This window comes from Lutra lutra, chromosome 14 (assembly GCF_902655055.1).
Source record: "Lutra lutra chromosome 14, mLutLut1.2, whole genome shotgun sequence".
Taxonomy (NCBI): domain Eukaryota; kingdom Metazoa; phylum Chordata; class Mammalia; order Carnivora; family Mustelidae; genus Lutra; species Lutra lutra.
In genome coordinates, this window is record NC_062291.1 from 56,192,216 (window position 1) to 56,218,141 (window position 25,926).

The 25,926-nt window shown below is 48.3% G+C and overlaps 1 protein-coding gene and 1 long non-coding RNA gene across 3 annotated transcripts in view; one reads left to right on the forward strand and one right to left on the reverse strand.

Moving 5' to 3' along the window:
* PDLIM1 (PDZ and LIM domain 1) overlaps positions 1 to 16,171 on the reverse strand; it is a 46,988-nt gene extending 30,817 nt beyond the window's left edge. Inside the window, exon 1 of one of the 2 annotated variants that reach the window (XM_047702498.1) lies at positions 15,963 to 16,165. In XM_047702498.1, coding sequence (XP_047558454.1) covers positions 15,963 to 16,058 — 96 coding nt within the window. In that variant the 5' untranslated portion in view covers positions 16,059 to 16,165. Of the gene's footprint in view, positions 1 to 15,962 lie in introns of both variants that reach the window. The other variant, XM_047702499.1, reaches the window with a different exon arrangement.
* LOC125084741 (uncharacterized) lies at positions 12,832 to 13,950 on the forward strand. Its single transcript, XR_007122688.1, has 3 exons — positions 12,832 to 12,924; positions 13,015 to 13,098; positions 13,651 to 13,950. It is a non-coding gene; the product is annotated as an uncharacterized LOC125084741 (long non-coding RNA).
* Positions 16,172 to 25,926: the final 9,755 nt, after the last annotated feature.

Here is a 25,926-nt window from a genome sequence, read left to right on the forward strand (position 1 = left end):
AAAACACTACTATTGTCCCAGTGTTGGTCCATGACTTTGATATTCAAAGACCTTCCCTGATGGGACTGCAAGCCCCCCCCCCCCCGCCCCCACAGGAGCAGAATGGTGGTGACACAGACTCCCAGTGCTCACAGGGTCCTGATCCCTGTCCCCTGGAACCAACTGGGGGAGACCTGTGAACATCTGGGGTCTCCGCAAAGCTGAACCAGGGGTCAGAAGCCCCTTGAGGCACCAGGCTAGATAGAACACAAGGTTTATGCCCTCAGCCTCCATATCTCATGCCGTTTTCAGCAGCCACGCTTTCTAATCAGCCCTCACCAATCTGAAAATCTGTCTGCCCTTTGCACTGTGGTATCCCCGGTGTCTGGCCCCTTCTGAGACGGCTGGTGTGAGGCTGCTGTCATGGTCCATCCCCTCATCACCTCCGTGACCCCATAAAGCAAGCAGTGGATGGCTTGATCCTTTGGGTCCCTTCTGGCTCAGACGTGCTAGGACTTTATCAGGCAAAACTCTTCTGGAATGTAGCAGGAAGTGGAAGCCAGTGCAGAGATCCTGACCTCTTAACCTTCCTTTCTGGCTTTCCCATCATTTGTTTACCAGAGATCTGTCTTTGCAAAAGCCCGTGGGGCGCCTGGCTGGCTCAGCTGGTGCAGCACACGACTCCTGATCTTGGGGTTATGGTCTCAGGGTTGTGAGTTCGAGCCCCAAATAGGGTGTAGAGATTACTTAAAATCTTCAAAGGGGCGCCTGAGTGGCTCAGTTGGTTAAGCGGCTGCCTTCAGCTCAGGTCATGATGCCAGGGTCCTGGGATCGAGCCTGGCATCAGACTCCCTGCTCAGTGGGAAGCCTGCTTCTCTCTCTCCCTCTGCTGCTCCCCCACTTGTGCTCTCTGTCAAATAAATAAATAAAATCTTAAAATACACACACACGGGGCGCCTGGGTGGCTCAGTGGGTTAAGCCTCTGCCTTCGGCTCAGGTCATGATCTTAAGGTCCTGGGATCGAGCCCCACATCGGGCTCTCTGCTCAGCAGGGGGCCTGCTTCCCCTCTCTCTCTCTGCATGCCCTATCTGCCTACTCGTGATCTCTGTCTGTCAAATAAATAAATAAAATCTTTAAAAAAAAATACACACGCATGCACACACACACACAATAAATGAATAAATAAAAAGCAAGAGCCCTGATCCAAGGCCCAGAGCTTCTTCTCATCCAGCCACTGGGAAAAGACCCTTTATCCAGGCAAGGGCAGGCTGTTCTCCTCTCAGTTCGCAGGGCAGAGTCAGTCCCTGGGTGAACCTATACATGCACTGAAAACAAATCCATCTTCTGTGCCTTTCCCACAGAAGACTGATCTGGTAGGACTTCATGTATATTTCATTTTTTTCTAAAGAACCATATACAGCCCTTGTTTTAAAAATGGTCCTAAGTAGGGGTGCCTGGATGGCTCAGTCATTAAGTATCTGCTTTCGGCTCAGGTCATGATCTCAGGGTGCTGGGATCAAGTGCGACATCAGACTCCCTGCTCAGCGAGAAGTCTGCTTCTCCCTCTGCCTCTCTCTCCCTCTGTGCCTTCTTCCTCTCTCGTTCTCTCTCAAACAAATAAGTCTTTAGAAAATAAAAATATAAATAAATACATACATACATACATACATACATACATAAGGTCCTAAGTGGGGTTCCTGGCTAGGTCAGTTGGTAGCCATGCAACTCCTGATCTCGGAGTCATGAGTTCAAGCCCTGTGTTTGGTATAGAGCTTTACTTTTTAAAAAAAAGAAAGAAAGAAAAGAAAAGAAAAAAGAAAAAAAAAAAAAAGACCCTAAGCATTACTCTATTTGGGATTGGCAATAATTCCGTTGGCAAATTCTATCTCCGGAGAGGGCAGCCTGATGGAACCGATCTATCACGAAATCTAACAGTGTTAAAGCTATTAGTGTGAAATCTAATAGCCTTAAAGAGTCCCCTTAAACTCCAAAATCACTAACAAGGCCCAGAAAGACTGTGTTTCCTCCCACACCCTTGTCAGGCCACCACCCTCCCTCCCCTAACCCCACACCCAGCTGAGCTCTAGCTCCAGGGCCTTCCTTGGTTCTTTCCTACCACAGGGCCTTAGCACCTCCTGTAACTTCTACTGATTAACTCTGTCTCTTCCTTCAGGTCACACTTAAATGACCACTCGCAGAGAGGCCTTCCCTGACCGCCAATCTAAGGCAGACCCCTGCCTTCCTTTTAACACACTGTTCTTCCTCATGACACTTGTCACATTAGGTCTATGAATCTATTTTGTGGGCTTATTTATTTTCTGAGAGCCCACTAAACAGGAAGGTGTGAGAGGGCAGGATTTTGTCTGCCCTTTGCACTGTGGTATCCCCAGTGCCGGGCACATAGTAGGTACTCAGTAAATATTTGTCCAACGAATGACCGAGTCTGAAATATCTAGCATTGTGAAATACATAATCACGTTGCTTCCTTATACCCGTTCAGAAATGACGATTTCAAAAGGAATCAAATGATCATTTCTAACATCACTACCCTGGAACATGACCACCCACAAAACTAAAATGATGAGACAAGGGTGGAGTGTGGAGGGAAAAGCTTGAGAAAATAGAAACAGAAGTTTCTTCTCCTCTCATATGCTCTGCTGCTAAGAACTCTGGAATTTCCAGCATTGGTTCAAACTGTCTTGTGGGAGAGGCATTTCTGTTAAGCACATCCTGGCATGTCCTGGACAAGCTAGAACCAGCCTTAAGAGTCCCAAGCCTAAGTAACCGAGGCCTGGCCATCCCATTTTTTGGTCTGTTTTTGTTTTGTTTTTTTTAAAGCCAAACAGATGGGAAGCCTAAGGAAATCTCAGAAGGGTACAAGACAATACGGTCAGCTGGGACTCAGATAGAATCACACAGAAACAGATAAAGTTCACATTCTCTGAGGCATATACTTTTTTGGGGGGGGGGGAGTGGGGAGAATTTAAATAAGACTAAAGCCCTTTCCCATACCATCTCCCATTTGACGACCTCACCACCAACATACACGGTAATTTCACAGATAAGGAAACTGAGATTCAGAGAAGCTGTGACTGATTCAAGTTCTCACAGCTAAAGGCTTGAGGCTGAACTTGAAACCATACCCGCTCATTCCAAATCCCATTTCCTTGCTGGTTACCAAGAGGCCACAAGCAGATGCTCCCAACCTAACTTCGAGAGCCAAAGAGAAATCCAGATCTAAGGCAACCCCCGGGGGCTCCTCCACTGTGGCCTTCAGCCCAAGGAACTCTTATCACCAGCCCTGCCACCTGCTGAGTGGCTGTCTACCCCCACAGGACAATCATCTCAACTGCTCTGCACTGGGCAAGGCCGCAACCCCACCCTGTTAAAAAAAAACCCAGATCAGAAAACGGCCCTGGAAGGGGCCTCAGGGAGAAGACCCCTGTTTCTCCAACACAGGTTCGTCCCCATCCTGAACGGGGCCTCCAATCCCCACGACACACTGTTCGCCATAATCATCTTCGTAATCACAGCCACCAGTATTAAGCTCCTCTAAAGGGCCGGCACAGTGTAAGTATTTGGCAAGGCTTCCTTACCCATCCTCGTGCAATGCAAGAGATGACATGCATCGTTACAGATGAGGGAGTGAAGGAGCAGGGGTCAAAACCATTTGCAGGAGGCCACACAGCTGGTGGGCTCCAGAGCCCATCCACGTAACCCAGTATCCTGCACTGTCTCTGCTCATTTCCTCCCGATCATCAAATTCCATTAGAACCAGCTCATAACGGAGTCAGCTTCAATATATGAAAAAGAAATCCTGTACGCTCCTCCAAAGAAACAATCCATTAGCTCAATGGACAACCTCAAAAACCCACTTCCGGCTTTCTTCCCCAGAGACCACACAACACAGCTCTTGCTACATGAGAACAAACGGAGTTAGGTGCAGCGATCTCCAGTAATGAACAACCTGCCATTTTCTGCACCATTCACGCACGTCTCTCTCGCCCTCCGGCCCTCCCAGGGCACACACTTTGCTCTGAGGCCAGCCGGTAAAACCACCCTATCCTGCAAGGTCCTAATGCAGCTTTACAGCCTTGCTGCCAGACTCCTGAGAGCACAAGAAGGTTTCTGTGGGGTTTGATTTCACTTCTAAATGGTGCAGAACAGGACGATGATGCAGCTCTCCCATTTTCTTCAATTTACAGCTAAATAACTAAATATGGCTGTTAGAACCGAGCATACGGCCTGCCCACTGGCTCCTCTGTGAAGACCATAGGTTTCTATTTTCTCCCTCCTCTGTTCCCATTTTCTCTTTCTCCTTCATTCATTCATCAGTCATTCCTTAAGTGCATCCTGAAAGAGAGTGCGGCTCCTTGATTATGATGTGGCTTCTGAAGTGTCAGATGGTCGGGGTTCGAGTCCTGTCTCTGCCTCCTGTGACCTAAGTGACCTGCTTGGGCAGGACACTTTCCCTCTTCTCACCTAGGAACCAGGAGGGAAAACAGTCCTGACATCAGAAGGCTGTTACAAGGATTACAAGAAATGGTTCACTCAGAGCACACTGTCAACCTCTAGAAATATGAGCTACTGTTTACAGATTCTGGGAACCACGCAAGGCACTGGGATACAGGCCTGGAAAGGATGGTGCCCACCACGGAGGCACTCAACGGTCCCCTGGGGGAGACAGGCATATACCACAGCTGGTGAGTGCTGGTACTAGCCAGGAAGCAAGAGGCAATGGGAGCCTAAAGATGGAATCAGGGAAGACTCCCAAGAGGAGGTGTTGCTTAAAACTATGTAAGGGCACTACAGGAGGTGGGAAAGAGCATGCCAAGTTATAGGAATGGCACGTGGACGGGCATGGATGAAACCCGGGAAGTACAGGGAGAGAAAGGGGATGAGGCTGGAGGTGTACACACAGACTCTGCAGTAAGAACCTGTTGTTTTCTAAAAAGACTGTACTTTGGGGCGCCTCGGTGGCTCAGCTGTTAAGTGTTTCCCTTTGGCTCAGGTCATGATCACAGAGTCCTGGGATCGAAGCCCACATTGGGCTCCCTGCTCCGTAGGAAGCCTGCTTCTCCTTCTCCCACTCTGCTTGTGTTCCCTCTCTCACTGTGTCTCTGTCAGATAAATAAAATCTTTAAAAATAAATAAATAGGGGCGCCTGGGTGGCTCAGTGGGTTAAGCCGCTGCCTTCGGCTCGGGTCATGATCTCAGAGTCCTGGGATCGAGCCCCGCATCGGGCTCTCTGCTCAGCGGGGAGCCTGCTTCCTCCTCTCTCTCTGCCTGCCTCTCTGCCTGCTTGTGATCTCTCTGTCAAATAAATAAATAAAATCTTAAAAAATAAATAAATAAATAAATAAATAAATAAATAAATAAATAAAAATAAAAAGACTATACTTTGAGGGGCACCTGGGTGGCTCAGTGGGTTAAGCCTCTGCTTTCGGCTCAGGTCATGATCTCGGGGTCCTGGGATTGAGCCCCACATCGGGCTCTCTGCTCAGTATGGAGCCTGCTTCTCTCTCTCTCTCTACCTACTTGTGATCTCTCTCTGTCAAATAAATAAATAAAATCTTAAAAAAAAAAAAGACTGTACTGTGACAAACGATGGAAAACTTGCCAATATTTACATGCTGGTAAATTTCACACGAACGCTTACATTCGCAGCTTCTTGTGAAAAATCCAGCAATTCTGGACCTAAACAATCAGCACAGGCTGAGGATCCCCACCCTCTTAAATAAGACATCAGCTCTCTCTCCATTTGGCACAGCCCCCACTGTGCTCAAGGGCCCTGGACACAGGAACGTTGCCCTACCAGTCGCCATCGATCATCAGAAAATGCACAGCTCGGAGCGCCTGTGTGGCTCAGTCGTTAAGTGTCTGTCATTATCCCAGGGTCATCATCCCACGGTCCTGGGATCAAGCCCCATGATGGGCTCCCTGCTCAGCGGGAAGGCTGCTTCTCCCTCTCCCACTCCCGCTGCTTGTGTTCCCTCTCTCACTATATCTCTCTGTCAAATAAATAAATTAAATTTAAAAAAAAAAAAAACCTGAATTATAACCCTTTTGACAGAGAGGGAATTTTCACCAAATATCTGTCCAACAGTTTAACAGTTTTGACGCAGTGCAGAGCCTTTTTTCCCCTAAGGGGAAAACTGTCTGTATTCAGAAGGTGCTGTTACCTGTGGACAGGAATACAGGGCAATTTCCTGAACGTCCAGAGAACACTGTTAACCTTGCCCCCTTGGAACTGGCATCCATGCTTCAGGCCAGAAATGGACCCAGATCACCAGTAACTCAGGAGAACTCTGATATTTGCAAGGATGAGGCAACTGTTCCCAAGCAGGTCAGTCATCAGATCCCCCTGGGCTTTTTGTTTTAGTTTTTTAAAGATTTTTATTTATTTATTTGACACAGAAAGAGAGAGACAGCAAGAGAGGGAATATAAGCAAGGCCAGTGGGAGAGGAAGAAGCAGGCTTCCTGCTGAGCAGGGAGTCCAACGCTGGGCTGATCCCAGGACCCGGGATCATTACCTGAGAAGGCAAACGCTTAACAACTGGGCCACCCAGGCGCCCTCCCCTGGGGTTTTTAAAAATATAAATAGATCTGGGGCGCCTGGGTGGCTCAGTGGGTTAAGCCGCTGCCTTCGGCTCAGGTCATGATCCCAGGTCCTGGGTTCGAGCCCCACATCGGGCTTTCTGCTCAGCGGGGAGCCTGCTTCCTCCTCTCTCTCTGCCTGCCTCTCTGCTTACTTGTGATTTCTGTCAAATAAATAAATAAAATCTTTAAAAATATATATATATAAATAGATCTCCACACTCCACCTCAGACCTGCTGAAGAGGTTCTACACAGATCCCAGGAATCTATAATTTTGTAAAGCTTCCCAGAAAATGCTGATGCTCACCAGGTGTGGAAACATCAAGAAGGTTGACTACTCCTTCCCCTGAAGCTCTCTCTCCCTGAATGAAGTTATAAGGTAAGCAAAAATACTTAGAGTCTAAAATCTTAGCTCCTCCAGAAACAACCTCAAGGGCTTACATTTCTATTAAGAGATACAGAAGGCCCTTGAAAGAACATCCATTAGAATAGTATTTCTCTATCTCTTACTGAAACAGAGTGAAAAAAAAAGTGTACATATATGTGTGGCACCTATTATGTTGGTCAATATCTTTGTAGATGACATGCAAATTGCATACTGTAAAAGTAATTTCATTCCAGATGTTAAATCACTCACCATGGTGCTATTTTGCCGTGGCCAGACCCCTTACAACTCAACGTGGTGTGCATTTACAGAAACCACCTGATTTAAAGGTCCTGGCACATCTCTTTCCTTTACTATGTTCCAATTTTAAAAAAATCTTATTATGTGTGTTTTTGTGTTGAAATACTGTAAATATATGTGGTAAATCGCCTTAAGTTCTTCTTACAAGTAGGAGAGATAGCATAAATAATGATCTAATTCAGCATTTATATAAAACAAGGCTGGTATAAGGTAAGTTGGAATTCAAGTTCAATCTCAATGCCATGTGTCTTCAGGGTCAACCTCCATTGATTTAATGGCTGTATCAAAGTAAGAGTATAAATTTAGAAGATTCTGAGCTGGGCAACAGAGCAGCACCTACCCCTGCAGTATGCCATTTAGATGTGGAATTTGAAGTCTCTTGAGTCAGATTTCTGACTCAATTTGTTTTTTGAAGCTACATTATATAGCCACAGCAACTATATGAGCTTATACAGGTTCGCCTGAAAATCGCCAAGAAGGTTTCAAAATGTTCTTGGTTCCTCTATAACAGCAGTGACCTAATCCAGCTTTGCTTCCCACTCAGTGTAAAAGGAAGCTACTCACACTAAGGGATGGCAGTTCCAAGGGACAGCTCTCCTAGTGTGAAAGACCACACATCACTTCTTAGGTAGGAATATAGTTAAAAGTGAATTAAAAAAAAACAAAACCCTCATTTGTCAAGAAATCACTGAATTGGGGTGCCTGGGTGGCTCAGTGGGTTAAGCCCTTGCCTTCGGTCATGATCTCAGGGTCTTCGGATTGAGCCCCACATCGGGTTCTCTGCTCAGCAGGGAGCCTGCTTCCTCCTCTCTCTCTGCCTACCTCTCTGCCTGCTTGTGATCTCTGTCAAATAAATAAAATCTTAAAAAAAAAAAAAAAGAAATCACTGAATCTCTCAAACAAGCCCTTAGGAACCCCATGTGTTGTTTTTTTTTTAATTTTTTATTTTTTTAAGATTTTTAAGGAATCCCTGCACCCAGCATGGGGCTCAAACTCACAACCCGAAGATGAAGAGTCACAGGCTTTACTGACTAAGCCAGCTGGGCACAACCCCCACCCTCTGCTGTGTGTTTTTAAATCACTTCAATAATTACCACCTATAACTCAAAGCCTAACCATTGACTAAACATGTAACCTTGGCCGAGTTGCTCTCTATACCTCAGTTCACTTATCAAATGAAATTGATGACAGCATTAACCTCATTAGGTTGCGGGGAAGAGTGAGTGACATCAGGAGTGTCAAGAATTTAGAACAGTGTCTGACCTGTAATCGGCACTCAATGCACAGATCACCACCGGGATTTTTTTTAACGGCCCCACCACAACCTGATGCCTTCCAGGTGGTGGCTGTAGCACTAGGCTCTCTCTGTACATCCTCCTAATCCTCCCCACAACCTTTGAAGACAAGCACCATTATCCCCACCCTACAAGTGAGGGTGCTGACACTGGGCTAAGGAATGGACAAGACCAAGTGGGAACCCAGAGCGGGCGGATTCTGAGACTGCGGGACATCAAGACGTCTTTTTTTCCTAAGCTGCTTTTTTTTTTCCTCAAGATTTGATATTTTTTATTTGTTTGTTTGACAGGGAGAGAGAGACATTGAGAGAGGGAACACAAGCCAGGGCAGAAGGGAGAGGGAGAAGCAGGCTTCCCGTCCAGCAGGGAGCCCTGCCCTATGCAGGGCTCGATCCCAGGACCCTGGGATCATGACCTGACCCGAAGGCAGCTGCTTAACGACTGAGGCACCCAGGCACTCCTCGATGTTTAACTCTTGATTTGCTGCAGTACAAAAGAGGCAAAAAGTACAAAACGATGACGTCTACGTGACATGTAAGTTACTATGATATGGTACTTCAGTATTAGAAATGTTACAGGGGTGCCCGGGTGGCTCAGTGGGTTAAGCCTCTGTCTGTCAAATAAATAAATAAATCTTTTAAAAAATCTTTTAAAAAAAGTTACATGAATGGAAAAAAGTCTAAAAAGTTTCAAACTGTTGGCAGTGTTGACCTCTGAGAAGGAGGACTGGGGAACTTCTTGCCTTACGCCTTCCACGTTTCTGTTATTTGATTTTTTTGTAACATGCGTGAGAGTTTTTATGGAAAGTCTTAATTGAAGTACAACACGCACACAGAAAACTGCACAAGATCTAAATCCACAGCGGGCCAGATCCTCACACAGGGAGAACACCCACGAACCCAGCACTCGATGAAGAAACACAACTGAGCTTCCAAAGGCCCCTTCTGCCTCCTTCCCTTCACGAAGCTCTGACCCTGACCTCTAACACATGGGTTAATTTTGCCTGATTAATTTTATACAACTGGAATCCCACTGTATTTACCTTTTTACATCCGGCTTCTTTCTCTCAACACAGTGTGCGTTCGTCTCATTCGTGTTGTTGTGCACAGCTGCAATTCCTGTTGCTGTCCTGTAGCCTGTACCTACCCTGCCATCCATTTATGCATTCTATTGTTGTTACACACAGAAATCATCTAAGTTTGGGGCTACTGTGAATAGTGCGGCTCTGGAAACTCTTGACATGCCTTTGGGTGCCCATACGGACATATTTCCGTGGCGTATTTAACTAGCGGAATTGTTGGTCGTAGGATATGGGTACGTTCAGCTTTAGAACCATGAGTATTTTTTATAATTTGTTTTAAAAAGAAATGGGTATAAATCACTGAGGTACCATCTGAATTTGGTCCACGTGTATGCCTTTCAGACATCTTTATCTTCCATAGGTCATACCTATGTCCTTATTGTCTCACGTGACAGATGAGTAGTCATAGCCATAAAAATCGGGTCCTGAGTCCTTGGTCAAGAACCCGTGCTCCTTTGGGAAATCATTTTAATGTCTGCGGCAAGAAAGCAGTGTCCTACATCATGAAAGGGCACGGCAGGCCTCAGTTACGGATGAGCATTGTAGTTGACCCGAGCTAAGTCTAACGGAAGGGTCAACAATCACACAGGGTGTTAAGTGCCACATGGAAATTACCTCCTTTTCCTTTCCGAGTTCATGGGTCCATTTCATTTTGGCCTTGACTTGGCTGCCACTTTCCAGGCCCATCACCGGCTAGGTAAGTTGCATCCGTCTATCCCTAGTCATCTTCGTTTGATCCAAAAACTGCCCCCAAATTCCCTCCGACCCAAACTGGCAGGCTTCTCTCTAACCCACCAAATCCTCTGCACTTCTGCTCTCCACTGTCCTGGGGGGGGGGGGGGGGGGGCATGGAATCCCACAGCAGGACTGTCAATTTTCACAGGCGGGGCCTTCTGGCTTTGCAGGGGAATAGGGAGGGGAGGAGCTGCTCCCTGGGATGCTCTGAGCTCCAGGAGCTCTCGGGCGGAAGCCACAAAGCAGCTGGAGGGCCCCCACAGCCAACGCTCACGGGTACAGCGGGCTCAGCGGGCTCCGGGGTGAGGAACCCAAGAGGGTCCCCCCTACCCATCCTATCATCCCTGTACTACCATTAGCACTTCTCGGAGGTGAGCTGTGTGCCATGATCACCACCAATAAAATACTGACAATCATGGGTGATTAAGAGGCAGAAGAGAGTGGTTAAAGCTGGCCTGGGATCCAGGCTGTCTCACTTCTAATCCCAGCTCTGCAATTTACTGACTGAGTGTCCTGTGTATCTGTGTCATGGGTTTTGGGGAGCACAGAAGACAAGGCAAGAGCACATGGAGCCCAGAGTGAGCGTTCAAGAAATGTCAGCTGCTATTAAAGTAGTTATTTTGAAAAAGAGATCAAGGTCACGGGCTTTGAAGCCAGGAGGGTCAAATTCTAGCTCCATCACTTGTAAGAAGCAGGCCAAGTACTGAACACTTCCATCCTCAGTTTCCTCAACTGCAAAATGGGTGTCTTAATTAGATCTGCCTCACAAGATACGTGTAAGGATGACTGTGGGAATATATTAAGCACACAGAACAGTGCCTGGCATTTAAAATGTCCTATATACATTTTAACTGTGGTCATTATTGCAAGCTGGTCAAATAAATATATCTCGCACAATCTTTCCAGTGTAAACTGAGGCTCCTATGATTAACAGAAGTCATCTCAACACAGATATTCATAGATGAATAACATAACACAAATTCATCTAAAAACATTTTTGAATTCAGAATACATTTTCTTAATCAACTCACAGTTGAAGGTACAACCAATGCCTTATGTCCAATGCTGGAACACTTTTTACAACAGAGAGTAGGCTCTCATATTCAAAGGGTACAAGACCAGTGGGTCTGATTGTTTATTATTTTATCTTTACAGAAAAGCGGCCCCTAGAGAAGGTGTGCACCTTGCCCAGGGCTCCCCCACTGTGGTGCTGGGGACTGGAGCAGAGCTCAGCTTGAGTCCCCGCCCTGGACCCCTTACCAGGCACCCCACAGATATTCTAGCAGCTTCCCCAGGATTTCCATGGACACACACTGAAGTCCAATCATCCTTTAAAAAATTAATTTTCTGCCCTAGCCACGTTTCCTCGTTTTTACCCAATTTCTACCCTTTCCTTTAAAAGGAAGTGGTTCAGTCCATGAAAAACTATGTAAATTCAAACAAATTACCTAACCTACAGGCACTGGAGCTTCTCTGTAAAAGGCAAAGAATACAGGCTTTCCTCTCCAGAGAGCAAGGGGATGGCGTGGGGAACAGGCACAGCTTGGAAGCCAGTCCCCAGCCTGCTCCCGGCATGAGTGACTGTCCGCTGCTTTTCCGGGTCCTGATCAGCTGAGGAGAGTGTGACCTTGGCAGTTAGGTGATAATCTCCTCTTGGTCATCTGCCTTGCAACAATCCCTGAAAGACATTCTTCTCCCCTCTCCTCCTCCAAGACCAACCCTGGCATTTAGGAGGCTGGTTGGGGGGGAATATCTGGTCAGAGGTCCCCACACAGCCTGGTGGATTTCAGGCCAGTAGGCTCAACCATTCACTCATGTGCTGTTCCAGGAGCACCCACACTGGGCGTAGAGAGGACTTCAAAAAAAAAAAAAAAAAAAAAAAAAAGACTGGAAGCACTTAAGTGCTATTCCCTTTGATGGACCCTCTTCCTCCTTTTGCTGTAGATCAACCACGATCAGCTGGAGCAGCTAATATTTCCCAGGTGAGGGAGAGCAGGGCAAGGGCTATTAATGCGGAATGAGGCTTTATGGACATTTGCCTTTCACAATCTGACACGCACCCCTGCTCTTTCCACCTTTAGGATAGGACATAAATCTACTTCAGTCTGAAAATAACGCTCTTCAAAATCAGAAAAGGCCCTCTGGCGACAAGGTATCCATTATTAAGCTTCCCTTAGGATGCCCAAGCAAAGGGTACAGCATTCCCCATAAAACCACACTGCTCTTGGCAAAGGCTTACTCAAGAGGCAAATGACAGCTCCTCCCAGCAAGAGCACCCCCTTATCTCTGGCCCCACCCCTTCCTGTCTTTTGTCAGTTGCTGGGAGAGAAAAACAGTCAACATAAATTGAGCAGCAATTTTGGCCTGGGTGTGGATTCTCTGAAGGCTTCCCTTGAAAGCAACTAGAGGAAATAAGACATTGATATGGCGGGGCAGGGAAACAACCGCAAGGAGATGGACAACTGTAGCTTTGGAGCAAGAAGTGACAGAGAACAAAATCTCAGGGGACAGAGGCAAATGCGTGTGGTTAGATCACCAGGGAGTCCGAGGTAGGGGCCTTAAGTGAGAAACTGGGAAAAGGAAGAAAGTTGGTTTATGTCCATTTAAAGCTGAAAACCTGGATTGAAATTTTATCACAGTAGCACACACGAGAACAATGAGGCGTGAAAGCAGCTCTTCTCACACACACAACACAGGATCTGTAGGATTCTGCCCGGAAACAGGTAAGATGAAGCCATGGTGTTCAGGATGCACATTTAGGGAGTAAAACTATAAAGAAAAACAGGGAGTTGCTCATCGTAAGTCAGGACTGGGTTACGTCTGGTGTGCTTATTCTATTTATTACTGGGGTGCTGGTAGTGTTCTAGTTCTTGACCTGGCTGGGGGCACTGTACAGGTATTTATAATTATTTGCTTTGCATCTATATTTTTTGACTCTCTTATTTCAAAAAAGAAAAAGAAACAATTTCAAGTACACAAGACTATAGTTAGACTTGGGAGCTTTAGCAGTTTAAAGAAAGAATAGAGCCAATATCAGAATAATTAACGCAAGAGAAAGCAAACATTAATTAAACGAAATTAAATTAAACGAAAGGCACTCCTCTCCTCCTGTAACTTTTATGTTTGCTTTGGTGTGGAGACTCATAGTCTACATATATAAAACCATACTAGTAAAGTGTATCTGCCCAAACTGATAAATGTAGCACACTTACCAACCGGAGGGTGTGTATGTCTGTCACTGCTCATACCTCCCCACTCCTGTTCACTGTTTCCAGAGCACTCTGATGTTCCTTAACTCTCCACCTGTGCCTGGGGTTATCCCCATGGCAGAGACAGAGGAGGAAGCCTCAGACAGCAGAAAGCTCACCCCCAGGTACCAGCTCAAGTCAGAAGCAGAAACCAGACCCCCATCAGATCTTGACGACCCCCGCAGGCCCCTTAATGACCATTTTCCCAACCCCATGAGGTGACACGTTCTTTCCACATAGAAATGAGAAGAAACAAGTGAACCACCCTGAACACGAGAATGTCACCAACTCTGAGTCACTTTCACTTTTCAATAAAAGCAACTGCCAAGGGCATTATAAAGATTAGCTTCTCTCCCTAGACCATGAGCACCTTGAAAACAGAGGTCTGTCCTCTCATATCTGGGACCCTACAGCATTGCACAGTACATGCTCATTAAACATTATATCGCTCATAGTGCAATGAAGAAATATATTTAAGGTACAAACCAGTGAATGTAGTCTTGTGGGTTCCACGCTACATTGTCATTCCTGCACAGTGCCACTTGCACTGACTTTTTAAAGCAGTTAAAATGATGGGCGGTAACTGCCCTTTTAACAGATCGGCCATATATCTTCCACTTCTTTAAAAAAGGGTTTCGTGTCATATATAAATTCAGAAGTGGAAAGGGCTGACAGGTTAATTATAGACACAAAGAGCAAGGACAAATGGACTATGAGGTAAGGGAGTCTAAATGTGCCTTCCCTAGACAAGCATTTATTAATAAGCCTGCAAACATTTACTGGGGACGGCCAGGTTCAGCTGTGTGCCAGGCCTGGGGAAGGCACAGTACCTACACTTGAGGAATTCGGCGGGTAAGTAGGAAGACAGCATGTACCTGCGGAAGAATCCAAGAAGTCCCCTCAGGACAGCAGGTGGAAGAAACAGGGAACAGGGCCCACGAACTGAGACACCGCCCCCTTTGCTTTGATGGGATGATCAGAGAAGACCTCCCCACTGGGCTAGACCCACCTGGAAGGAAATGTGGCTAGGACTGTGGCTAGCCGAGAAGCCACGCAGAGGCTCCCAGTACTTTGCCTCCCGCACCTCCCACCATATTCCTTCAGTTCCTGGAGGTGGGGATTTCAGTAAAAAACACAAAAACAAAACAAAATGCCACAGGGATGGTCCCCTTCTCTCTCCCTCCTCCTCACTAAGAACAAAGAGATGTTCAGATGGCTGAGGAGGCAAGTTTAGGGTCAGCTTCAGCAAGCAGATGGCCCCCAAAATGGAACACCAGGCCTCTAGGCAGGGCGTGGACCCCAGAGAATGCTTTGTGCTCCCCCTTTTCATTAAGTTGGAAAATATTTATTGGCCGCCTTCTAGGTGCAGGCAGTGAATAAGGCAACTCCCACGGGGACATTACAGTTAGTCTAGACGAGATGACCAAAGCCTGGGCCTCCAAACCCTGAGTCTGAGTCTCCCTGGGGTGTCTGCTTTAGTTGGGGGCAACCGGCCTGGTAGTCTCCGATTGAACCTGGGCCTTCCCAAAGAAAGGAGACCCGTCCAAAAAGTTTTCAAGCAACACTCTCCCCGCCACCCCCCTCCACGGCTGCCTCGCAAAGTAGGAACCCCTCCCCACCCAGTATCCTTGGGGAAAGGCGGCTGTTCGGTTGATAATCTGGGAACGCCAGGCAGAAATATGCCGTGGTCACCTTCCGCAGGAGAAGAGGAATGTCCAAGAGGGATCATTTGGCCTTATTCGTTTAAAAAATCAGCCCTTTTCTCCGAAACGTATGAAGGAGGGGAGACCTGACCGTGGATTAAGTCCAAAGAATGGAAAACTAGTTGTTTGGGCAATTCATCACACCTGCACCGGGGAAACTTGCCACCGACTCCACCCCTCTTCCAGGTCTTTCCAGCTGCTTCCAAAACTACTTTATGCCCCTCGGAGACTCGTGAAGAACCGGGAAGTGATGCCTGCCAGCGTGCGAGACCTGCGGGGACCCTCACGCCCTCGCGGGGTGACAAAGCGGTCCACGCGCCGGGCCGCGCTTCTGTAGCGAACGTGCGAAAACTGCTCCCTCTTTCGCGCGCGGACACCGGGAGTGCGCGCCTGGCCGCCGCCCGCTCACCTCGCCCCGGAGCGCCGCGGCGGGGAAGAGGCTGCAGGCCCGAAACGCACGGGGATCGCTCGGCGCAAGGCGCACCTGGATGCGCCCAGCCCTTCCAGTTCCGGCCCGGGCTCCCTAACGGCCGTCTCCCGCAGCGCCTGCGGGGCCCTGGCCCCCCAAATCGCCTCCTGGCACGCCGCTCCCCAGCCCGGGTGCGCCCCGCTCCTGCGCGTCCCGACCGCTCTTACCCGGGAAATGGCCAGGGGTTGCTCGAAGTCCTTGCCCCCCACGAGGCGGAAGCCCCACGGTCCCGGGCCCTGAAGGACTATCTGCTGGGTGGTCATGGCGAAGCGACCCGCAGGGACAGACAGAGCAGAACGCGGTGCGCTGTGCTCCCCCGCCGCTGTTGGAGAAAGAGCGCGCGGCGCGAGCCCGGGGAGCCTGGGGCTGGCGGGAGGAGGGAGCGCGCGGGGGCGGGGGCGGCTCCGCCCCGGCCGCGCCGCCCCGCCAGCCCCGCCTGCCCCGCCCGACCTCCCGCCGGCCCGCGGCCTCTCCCCGCCCCGCGCGCCCGCACAGGGGGCGGGTCAGGGGCGGAAGCTGGAGGAGCCCGGGGTCTCCGCAGCCCGGCCCCAGTGCACCGTCTGCCGCCCGCCGCCTTCCCCCGCGCCGGTCGCCGGCGTTCCCAGCCGGGTCGTGGGTGCTAGGTGAGAGCCCAGCAGGTTCCAGCACTCCGCCGCGTAGACAAAGCACGGCTCGGCGCTCTCGGAAACGAGTTTGGAAGTGCCCTGCTAACTCAGCCCTCTGAGGTCAACTGCATTTTCACGGCTGCCGCTTGTAAAAGATAATGATGTTTAAAAGGTGCTTTCGAATGATCTCATTTGATGCGATGTAGCGGTCAGGGCGTTTAGTCCCATTTTACAGATGAAGTAACTGAGCCAGCCCTAGTTAGAAGACTTGCCCGAGGCCATACAGCTGGTCAGTGATGTAACTGTACCCCTGTCCGGGCTCCCCGCGCAGGAGAAGCTCCTACTGGGACTTTTGTAATGCTAACGAGACCTTCAAACGGTGTTGGAATGGGACTTTAAAAACTTTCTACGAACCTGTCTTCTAGGATGGACTTCGCGGTAGGTTCTCACCTTTCCAACAGATCAGACCTCAAGTCCGGGATGGGCCAAGAGCTAAGAGCACGGAAAGACCCCTGGGTTGAGGACAAAACCTGGGGTTCCCAGTTTGCTACCGGCCTTGTACCTGGGCTCCCTGCTATCCTGGCCCCTAAGTGCATTCTCCATGCTAGACCAGACGAGTCCCCTGGGCTGTCCCCTGCTGTCCCCTGGGTCTCCACTCCTCTCCGAGTAAAGCTGAAGTCCATATGATGCTTATTGGGCCACCCACAGAATGGCCCAAGTCCCTCTCTGACCTCATATCCTCCTACTGCCCCCCATCCAATACTGGCCTGACTCCTGGCTCATGCCTCAGGGCCTCGAGGTAGGGCCTCTGTCTGGAATGCTCCTCTCCCAGCCATCCATGGCTTTCTCTTTGTTTAGATATCATACCAGTGAGGCCATTTCTAAGCACTCTATCTGAAACCTCTCTAGACTGCCCTCTCACCTTCCCTACATTATTTTTCTCCACTGCATTTATCACCCTGTGACATACTTAATATTTTACTCATTGTTTGTCCCATCCCCACCCCTAAGCATCTGTTCCGTGAGGGCAGCAGTATTTCACTGTTTTGATAACTGCTGTATGTATCCCAGTGCCTAGAACAGTGCCTGGCACATTAGTATCTAACAAACAAAATATATTGGCCACACTGATACCCACACACCCTCTCTGGGGTCTAGGCTCTTCATAGATTTCTCGGCACTCACTCATACTGGCACCTGGGCCACCACACAGTGCTTGACACAGAGCACAAGCTCAATGCATTTGTTAAAAGCAGAGCTCTGTCTCCTTGTGATCCTGGCACAGGGACTGAGGAGTGCTCTGCCCAGATTTACACACAAACGGATCACCTTACTTGTCCAATTGTGTCACAGCACAAATGCATATGTCTGGGAAGGGTTTGCTCGTTTTTAGAAAACAAAGTGGATTTATGTTATCCACACAAGCCTCTCCCTCCCTTGCATCTAATATTCCTGAATCTGAGAAAAAGGAGTGGGGGTACAGCCAGGAACCAACCACCTGCTTCATCAAAGCCAAAAGTACGTCCTTTTTGATTAGATTCTGTTGATTAGAAAACATGTTAGTGTTCCGAGTCCCTCCAGAATTTGGGGGAATCGCTCAATTCTGAGTCTGCCCTTCGTTGTGGAACAGTTTGGAATATTTTGTGTCCTAGGAGGAAAGAAAAAGGTTGAAAAGTCACCACTTCTGGGCTCCTGGGTGGCTCAGTTGGTTAAGCAACTGCCTTCGGCTCCAGTCATGATCCTGAAGTCCTGGGATCGAGTCCCACATTGGGCTCCCAGATCCAAGAGGAGTCTGCTTCTCCCTCTGACCTTCTCCCCTCTCATGCTCTCTTTTACTGTCTCTCTCTCAAGTAAATTAATAAAATACTAAAACAAACAAACAAACAAAAAAAAAACAGGTGGGGCGCCTGGGTGGCTCAGTGGGTTAAAACCTCTGCCTTCGGCTCAGGTCATGATCCCAGGGTCCTGGGATCGAGCCCCACATTGGGCTCTCTGCTCTACGGGGAGCCTGCTTTCTCCTTTCTCTCTGCCTGCCTCTCTGTCTACTTGTGATCTCTGTCTGTCAAATAAATAAATAAAATCTTAAAAAAAAAAAGTCACCGCTTCTGTGCTCCCCAAGGGCGGGGCTGCCTCTCCCCATACCCAAGTGTCCAGCTAGCAGGAACATGGTATATTGTGGGTGCCAATAAGGGCTTGTTCTATATAATAGGGCACTAGTACTTCTGAGAGGGCTTGGGTTGCTTCATTTAAGCTGTTAAATGTTCTTAGTTGCAGTCTGGCTTTCCATAGCAGGAGTTATAAAACAGTCAATCCTCTGACCCAGTCATCCCTTTTCTGGGCACCGATTCCAAGAACATAACTTAAAAGAAGAAAAAAGCTATATGTACAAAGATATTTATAGGCACATTATTTATAATGACAAAAAAACTGGAATCAAGCAATAACAGAAAAGTGGCTAAATATGGTGTGGTCATGAGGGAATAGTATACAGCATGAAAATGAGAACAGAGAAGACTAGGAGCAGGCAGGGGAATGTGCTTTCAAAATACGTAAAATAAGGGCGCCTGGGTGGCTCAGTGGGTTAAAGCCTCTGCCTTAGGCTCAGGTCATGATCCCAGGGTCCTGGGATGAAGCCCCACATCGGGCTCTCTGCTCCGCGGGGAGCCTGCATCCCCTTCTCTCTCTGCCTGTCTCTCTGCCTACTTGTGATATCTGTCTGTCAAATAAATAAATAAAATCTTAAAAAAAAAAAAAAGAATACGTAAAAGAGTCTGCAAAATTCTGTGTAAACCCAATATTATGATGTATAAACAAAATTATTGGTAAATGTTATCTTAAAAAATAAAACACACATCTACCTGTTGTTAAAACTTAAGAGAAAGTACAAAAACTAACTTGTATTGGGGAATGGAACTAGGGAAATGTTTAAAAGATCACTTCCTCTAATGATGATGTAGTTTTCAAAATAAAAATCGAAGTCCTTAGATGGAGACTAAATGCTAGTTTTGTTGTGAGGGCTAGGGACCTCATCTTCTATCTTTTTGATCTCTCTTCCTGTCCCGCGGAAGGAGCTCTGAGCTGGGCACATAGCTTGTATTCAGAAAATGGCCCCCTGGCGGACTGACAGCTCTGACCTCAAACACAAGCAACCTTGTCTTATCTTAAACACTATTACTTATTTATCTGTACTCTCCAGTTTCCTCAGACCCTCAGACTCCTGCCCAGTCCTAGGTGAACCGCCTTAAGCAATCTCTCTGAAATTCAGTTGCCTTGTTGTTATTATTATTTGTGTAATCCATAAAAGTTTGTTGACCGAAACAGCCTCCATCAAATATGGGGAGGGAGTGGTGGGGGGCGGGGGGGGGGGCGTTGCAGGAGAATTCAGGAGAAATGGGAGCAAAGAGGGTAGGAAAGAGTGGTCCAGGGTATCAGGAGGGACAGTGGGCCTTCCCAGCTTTCCATTTCACAATGTGGAAAGGTTAGAAGGCAACTGCTGATGGGTTCCCCCAGGGCTGGCTTCTGCGGACCTAGCAACCCCCACCCAGGGTGCCACCACTAGGACCCTCGAGAGCCGCTATCTGGGGACTCTGGGCTTCCTGGAAAAGCTCCGTTTTTTGTTTTTTTTTTAAAGGACTGGGAGTCTAGGACTGTGCTAGGCTTGACATAGGTCTTATTTAATCTCCAGGACAAGTTCTGTACTTGGCCAGGGGACTGCAAGGCTCCCCTTCCTGGAGATTGCCGCCTTGACCCCTCCCCCGGGGCTGTTTCTTGCCAAAGGAGAGGCGAGAGGCGAGTGGGCGACTCCCAGACACCACGCCTACGCGGAGATCTGAGGCCGGCTCTGCCCTGGGGCAAGAGAGAGCCGAAGCTCTGATGTCGCCCCGGCCAGACGCGCAGGGACACTGGGGCCCCCAAGTCCCCAAACAGGGACGCAACTGCCTGGGCGCCCTATTCAAATCACATCCCAGCGACTTGCTTCTCTTTTCTTTAAAAAGAACCGAAACCCATGTTCACGGGCTTGAAAAACAAAGGCATCTGTCCCCGTCCCACCAGTACAGTCCCTTTTAATCCCCAGCCCTGCTCCGCGGGTCAGCGGGCCCTTTACTAGGATCCCACGCACCGCTCGTCCCCGCGGAGCTCCTGGACAGAGCCGAACCGGCCTAGGGGAGGTGGCCGCGACTGTGCCAGGGACCGGACTGCAAACGGGCTCCTAATCCTCGCTTTTCTCCCACTTCCTGCTCCAGCCGCGAAGGAAATCCTGAAGTGGCCGCTTGGGATTGGGCGCCTCTCGGAGTCCGCTCTGCACAGAGCATGCTCCGTGGCGCCCGGGGCCAGAAGGACACCTAAGCATTGGCCCTCGGCGCAGCCCTCTGCGGGCTGGTGAGGGTGTGGACAGGTGTGCTGAGCTGTGGTCCAGGTTGGCCCCGCGCAGGGTAGATAAGCTGCTACATTGTCTACCTGCCTCCTGGCTCGCTTGAGAGGTAGCACAAAAGTTACCAAAGGCAGAGAGAGGCCTGGACCGCTACCATTTCTCAAACATCTCTGCATATTAAAAGAAGAGGAAATTCCAAAACTGGATCACAGATAGGGGATTCATATTAACCGTTTATATTGAAGAAGTTGACAAAAAGACAATGTCCTGTAATAGTGTTGTTCACCAGATAATGAATGGATTAATAACGTAATTTATCTGTTAATGGGACCTGAATTTAAAGTTGTGTGATAAACATATTTCATTGCTGTTATTGTATTTCTGTGGCTTTACAGGTAACCTCATCTAGAGAAATGTCAAAAGTCTTAATTTGAGTCTTTAGCTCCCCCGGAGCCACCCCTCAGCCCCCTCCCACAAAGAGGATGAAAGGTGGCTTGAGTCAGAGTTACCCAATGGACCCTAGCCCAACACCCAGACAATAAGCATTGTCCTCATTACTACATTGTGACTGTGAGTCAGAGTGTGTGCTAGAACTTGACAAACATCGTTGCATTTCATCAGGACCAGAGCCCAGTGAAATGTCACGATGCAGTTACTACAGGAGGAAGCAGAAGCAATGAACCACCGCCTGGATCCCCTTCAGGGAAGGACTTGTCATTTCGGCTGCGAGAGTTGGACAGCCTTAGGCTTCCAGCCCCTTCAAGGACTTGTCCCCTGCGAAGAGTAGCCTTGTCCAAGGGCATGCCCAGCCGCAGGCCGCCTGTGTCATTTTGAAGTGACATTTTGGCCCGAGGTGGAACATTGGATCTGGTCTGTTGGATCATTTTGGCCCCAGAGCTCCCTGTGGGATAGATTGAGCCTGTCAGGTCTATATGGCAGCTCCTACACCCTGTTCACCCCGGTTTCGCCTCCACTCCCTTGCACAGATACTGAACCCAAGGGCCCTTCTTGAGAAATATCCTGCACACTGCATTCTGTCCCTGGGACCAGGGAACCCAAACTGCAACAGGCCCAGAGAGGTTAAAAGACTTTCCTAAAGGGGCACCTGGGTGGCTCAGTGGGTTAAAGCCTCTGCCTTCGGCTCAAGTCATGATCCCAGGGTCCTGGGATGGAGCCCCACAACGGGCTCTCTGCTCAGTGGGGAGCCTGCTTCCCCCTCTCTCTCTACCTGCCTTTCTCTGTCTACTTGTGATCTCTGTCAAATAAATAAACAAAATCTTAAAAAGAGAGAGAGAGAGACTTTTTTTAAAGTCACTCAGAAATGAAGTAACAGGGCAGAGTCTGGGCTGGGGAAGCTGAGGAGTGGTAGGGTCTGCAGGGCTTTGTAATGGAAGAGGGAGGGGCACGAGGTTAGCCAGAGGTTCCTAGAATCCTAGAAAGACCCCTCAGACCCAGAATTCATGGAGCCTCCAAGGGACAGATCTCCCTGCTTCACTGGCAAGGAGACCCATAGCCTGGGTGCCAGAAGCTCAACTAGACCAGATCCCTCAGGAATGAGTTTTTGGACTTCCTCCTTGGAGGAAATGAAATCTGCAACAAGCTTTAGAAGTATGAGCACAGGGACGCCTGGGTGGCTCAGTCAGTTAAAGCCTCTGCCTTCGGCTCAGGTCATGATCCCAGTGTCCTGGGATTGAGCCCCACATCGGGCTCTCTGCTCTGCAGGGAGCCTGCTTCCACCTCTCTCTCTCTCTGCCTGCCTCTCTGCCTACTTGTGATCTCTGTCTGTCAAATAAATAAATAAAATCTTAAAAAAAAAAAAAAGAAGTATGAGCACAGGGACCCCTGGGTGGCTCAGTCGGTTAAGCAGCTGCCTTCTGCTCAGGTCATGATCCCAGGGCCTTGGGATCGAGTCCTGCATTAGGCTTCTTGCTCAGCAGGGAGCCTGCTTCTCCCTCTGCTTACCACTTCCCCTGCTTGTGCTCTCTCCCTCCTCTCTCTCTAGCAAATAAATAAACAAAATCGTTAAAAAAAAATGAGTACATATGGAAGCACAGAGGCCATACCAAGTGGTAGCAACGGGATGACGTAGTAGGAGGGGCGGGAGATGGTCTGCTGGAGTGACATTACTGGATGACAGGCAGGCTGGAAAATTCTGTGGGGAGGGCTCTGAATGCCAGTGATGTGATGTGATGTGCAGTGGGGACAGGCAAAGGCATTTCCTCAGCCTCATCTCATTCCAACCATTCTCTTTCTCTCTCTCTCTGCATGTGTGATATCCTCCCCCAAATCCATTTCCTCTCGGGGCTGGCCTGTGCTGTGGCCTGGTCTGGCAGGGGCTGATACTGAAACTAACTATTTATAGCATTTGAGGACAGACGGGGTGGTAGAGCCAGTTTCCATGACGCTAGGCCTCCTAGTTGGTGGCTTCCTCCCTGCTGGGTCCCCACAACCCCCTATGTGTCCATCTTCTCTTCCATAACCTCTGACTTTCTACTTCCATGTGTTCATTCCCTGGGCAGTCTCAGGGGTGGTGCTGTGTAAGAACAGAGCAGGGGGCCAGCAAGCAATGATAATGTCACCCTCTGTCCCTCTACTCCCTGTGTTAGGCCACATTCCAGGCTGAGGAGAGTTCCCAGCCGTCACTACCGGGTGCAGTGACCTAGAAGTCTTCTACTCCCAAACTGGGCCACCTAGCCTCTGCCTTCACCTCTCACCTGCTCACTGCCTAAGGTTATAAATCCCAGAGTGCATGGAGGGCAGATACAACCTACAGAGGTCTGGAGGCAAAAGAGCTCAGGAAAAAATTAAGGTGAGAAAATGAAAATAGCTGCTCTCCTAGCCGGACGTTTAGCTCCTACTTTGGGTCCTGGAAGCACCACGAAAAGAGGATTCTGCCATGTGTCAGCTGTAACGATTTGGCAAGTCATATAGCTTGGTTTCTTTCTTTCTTTCGTTCTTTCTTTCTTTCTTTCTTGGCTTCTTTCTTCTCTTTCATCAACAGCTATTTATCAAACGCTTCCCACACTGTTCTATGCGCTAGAAGATCAACAGCAAACCAAACAGCCACAGATTTTCTCCCTTGGGAAGCTTACAGTTTAGTGTAAGGGACAAATAAAATAAGTAAACTATGTGGTATGCTTCGTGTAGGTATGTTTAGGTAGGTGTGCACGTATTTAAGTAAGTATTTGTATGTGTCTGTGTATTTGCATGCGTATGTTTTCCCGCCAAAAGCCCCCACAAACAAAGATACTCCAGAGCGATGAGTACACCTGGTATCCTGATCTGGGTTTCTAAAGACCACAAAAAGAATCCAAGACTTTCAAAGAAGTTCTAGAGCTATAGCAGGAGAGCTACAAGATTAGCCTGGGATAGCTTGTTATGTAGAAAAGTAAGAAAGGGCTTGAGGAAGTGGCAGGCACAGAAGCCTGTGAAAAGGGCTCTCCTTGGCCAAATCTGGGGCGACTTATTAAAATAATAAGGAATTCTAGCCTATTGGGAAAAATAAGAATCTAAAAGTCCACAGAGTAAACAGATGGCTAGCTAGAGAGATTAGACAGACGGACAGAGGCAGGCAGTCAGGAAGGAAGGAAGGAAGGGGAAGGAAAGGTTCTTGCTTACAGTAGAACTTTGATTCCCAACTAGTAAATGTAGAAGGAGTACCAGAGTTTGAAAATCATCATTTTGCAGCTATCGTAGTAAAGATTAATTTGGGCACGAGTCATTGTTGAAGGCAAAATCCGAGAGTGAGAGTATGATGAGAAGCAGGATGTTTGCATGATTTTTTTTTTCTTTTTTTTTTTTAAGATTTATGTATTCCTTTGAGAGAGAAAGAGAAAGCATGGGAGGGGAGGAAGGGCCGGAGGGGGAGGGAGGGGGAAGGAGGGAGAGTCTTGCAAGCAGATTCTGCACTGAGCATGTTGCCCAACACGGGGCTCGATCCCACGACCCTGAGATCATGATCTGAGCTGAAACCAAGTGTCAAACGTTTAATGGACTGAGCCACCCAGGTGGCCCTGGGTGTATCTTCCCACAGATTGCTCATCAGATGCAAAGGAAAAAATAACAATATGTGGCAAAATCGAAAACTACCTTGCCAGAAGGCAAAATTAACATCACTGGTGAGGAGCAAAAGTACCCTGTGTGTGGCTGAAATATAGAACCCTGAGAAGGACACAATATTGCTTATGTAACGTGTTGGCCAGAGAAGAGTAACCTGACTAATCACCAGGAAACATCAGACCACCCCTTCTGAAATCTAAAGAGATGGGGGAGGGACTATGTTCTTCAAAAATGGTAATGTCATAGAAGGCAAAGTTTATAGAAATATTCCAGATTAAAGGAGAATGAAGAGTCAGACCATCTCAATGCAGTGTATCTGGGAGGACACTCCCCTGTACTAGAGGAGAAAAATTAATGTGGGTGGGAGCTTATCAATGTTCAATTCACGGATGGAGAAGTAGATTACGGTTATGTAACAGAATAGCCTACCTTTAGGAAACGCACACTGAAGCTTTTAGGGGTAAAGGTATGCAACTTGTTCTCAAAAGGTTCAGGAAAAATTATGTGTGTGTGAACGCGTGCTTGTGTGTGTGTGTGAAGGGAGGAAGGGTGCAAATGGGATAAAATATTAACAACAGGTAAATCAGCGTGAAGGATGTATGGGTGTTCTTTGTATTGTCCTTATGCTTAGAGCTTTTTTGTGATTTAAAAAAAATTTTTTTTAAGATTTTATTTATTTGACACAGAGAGAGAGAGAGATCACAAGTAGGCAGAGTAGCAGGCGGCGGTGGGGGTGGGGGAGCAGACTCCCCGCGGAGCAGAGAGCTGGATTCGGGGGATGCAGGGCTCGATCCCAGGACCCCGAGACCATGACCTGAGCCAAAGGCAGCGGCTTAACCCACTGAGCCACCCAGGTGCCCCAAACTTTTCTGTGATCTTGAACTGATCTCCAAATAAAATGTTTTCTTTAAAAGGAAATCATATAGAGTGACAGATAGTGTTACATTCTGTGGAGAAAAGTAAACATGTGTTGCAAATGTTAATAAAAGTGATGAGGGAGGACTTCTTCAGGAAAGCTATCTGAGCCAAGCCCCGAACAGGTGAGTGAGTATGCAGCTCTCTGGGGGAAGTGCATTCCAGGCGGAGGAACTAGCA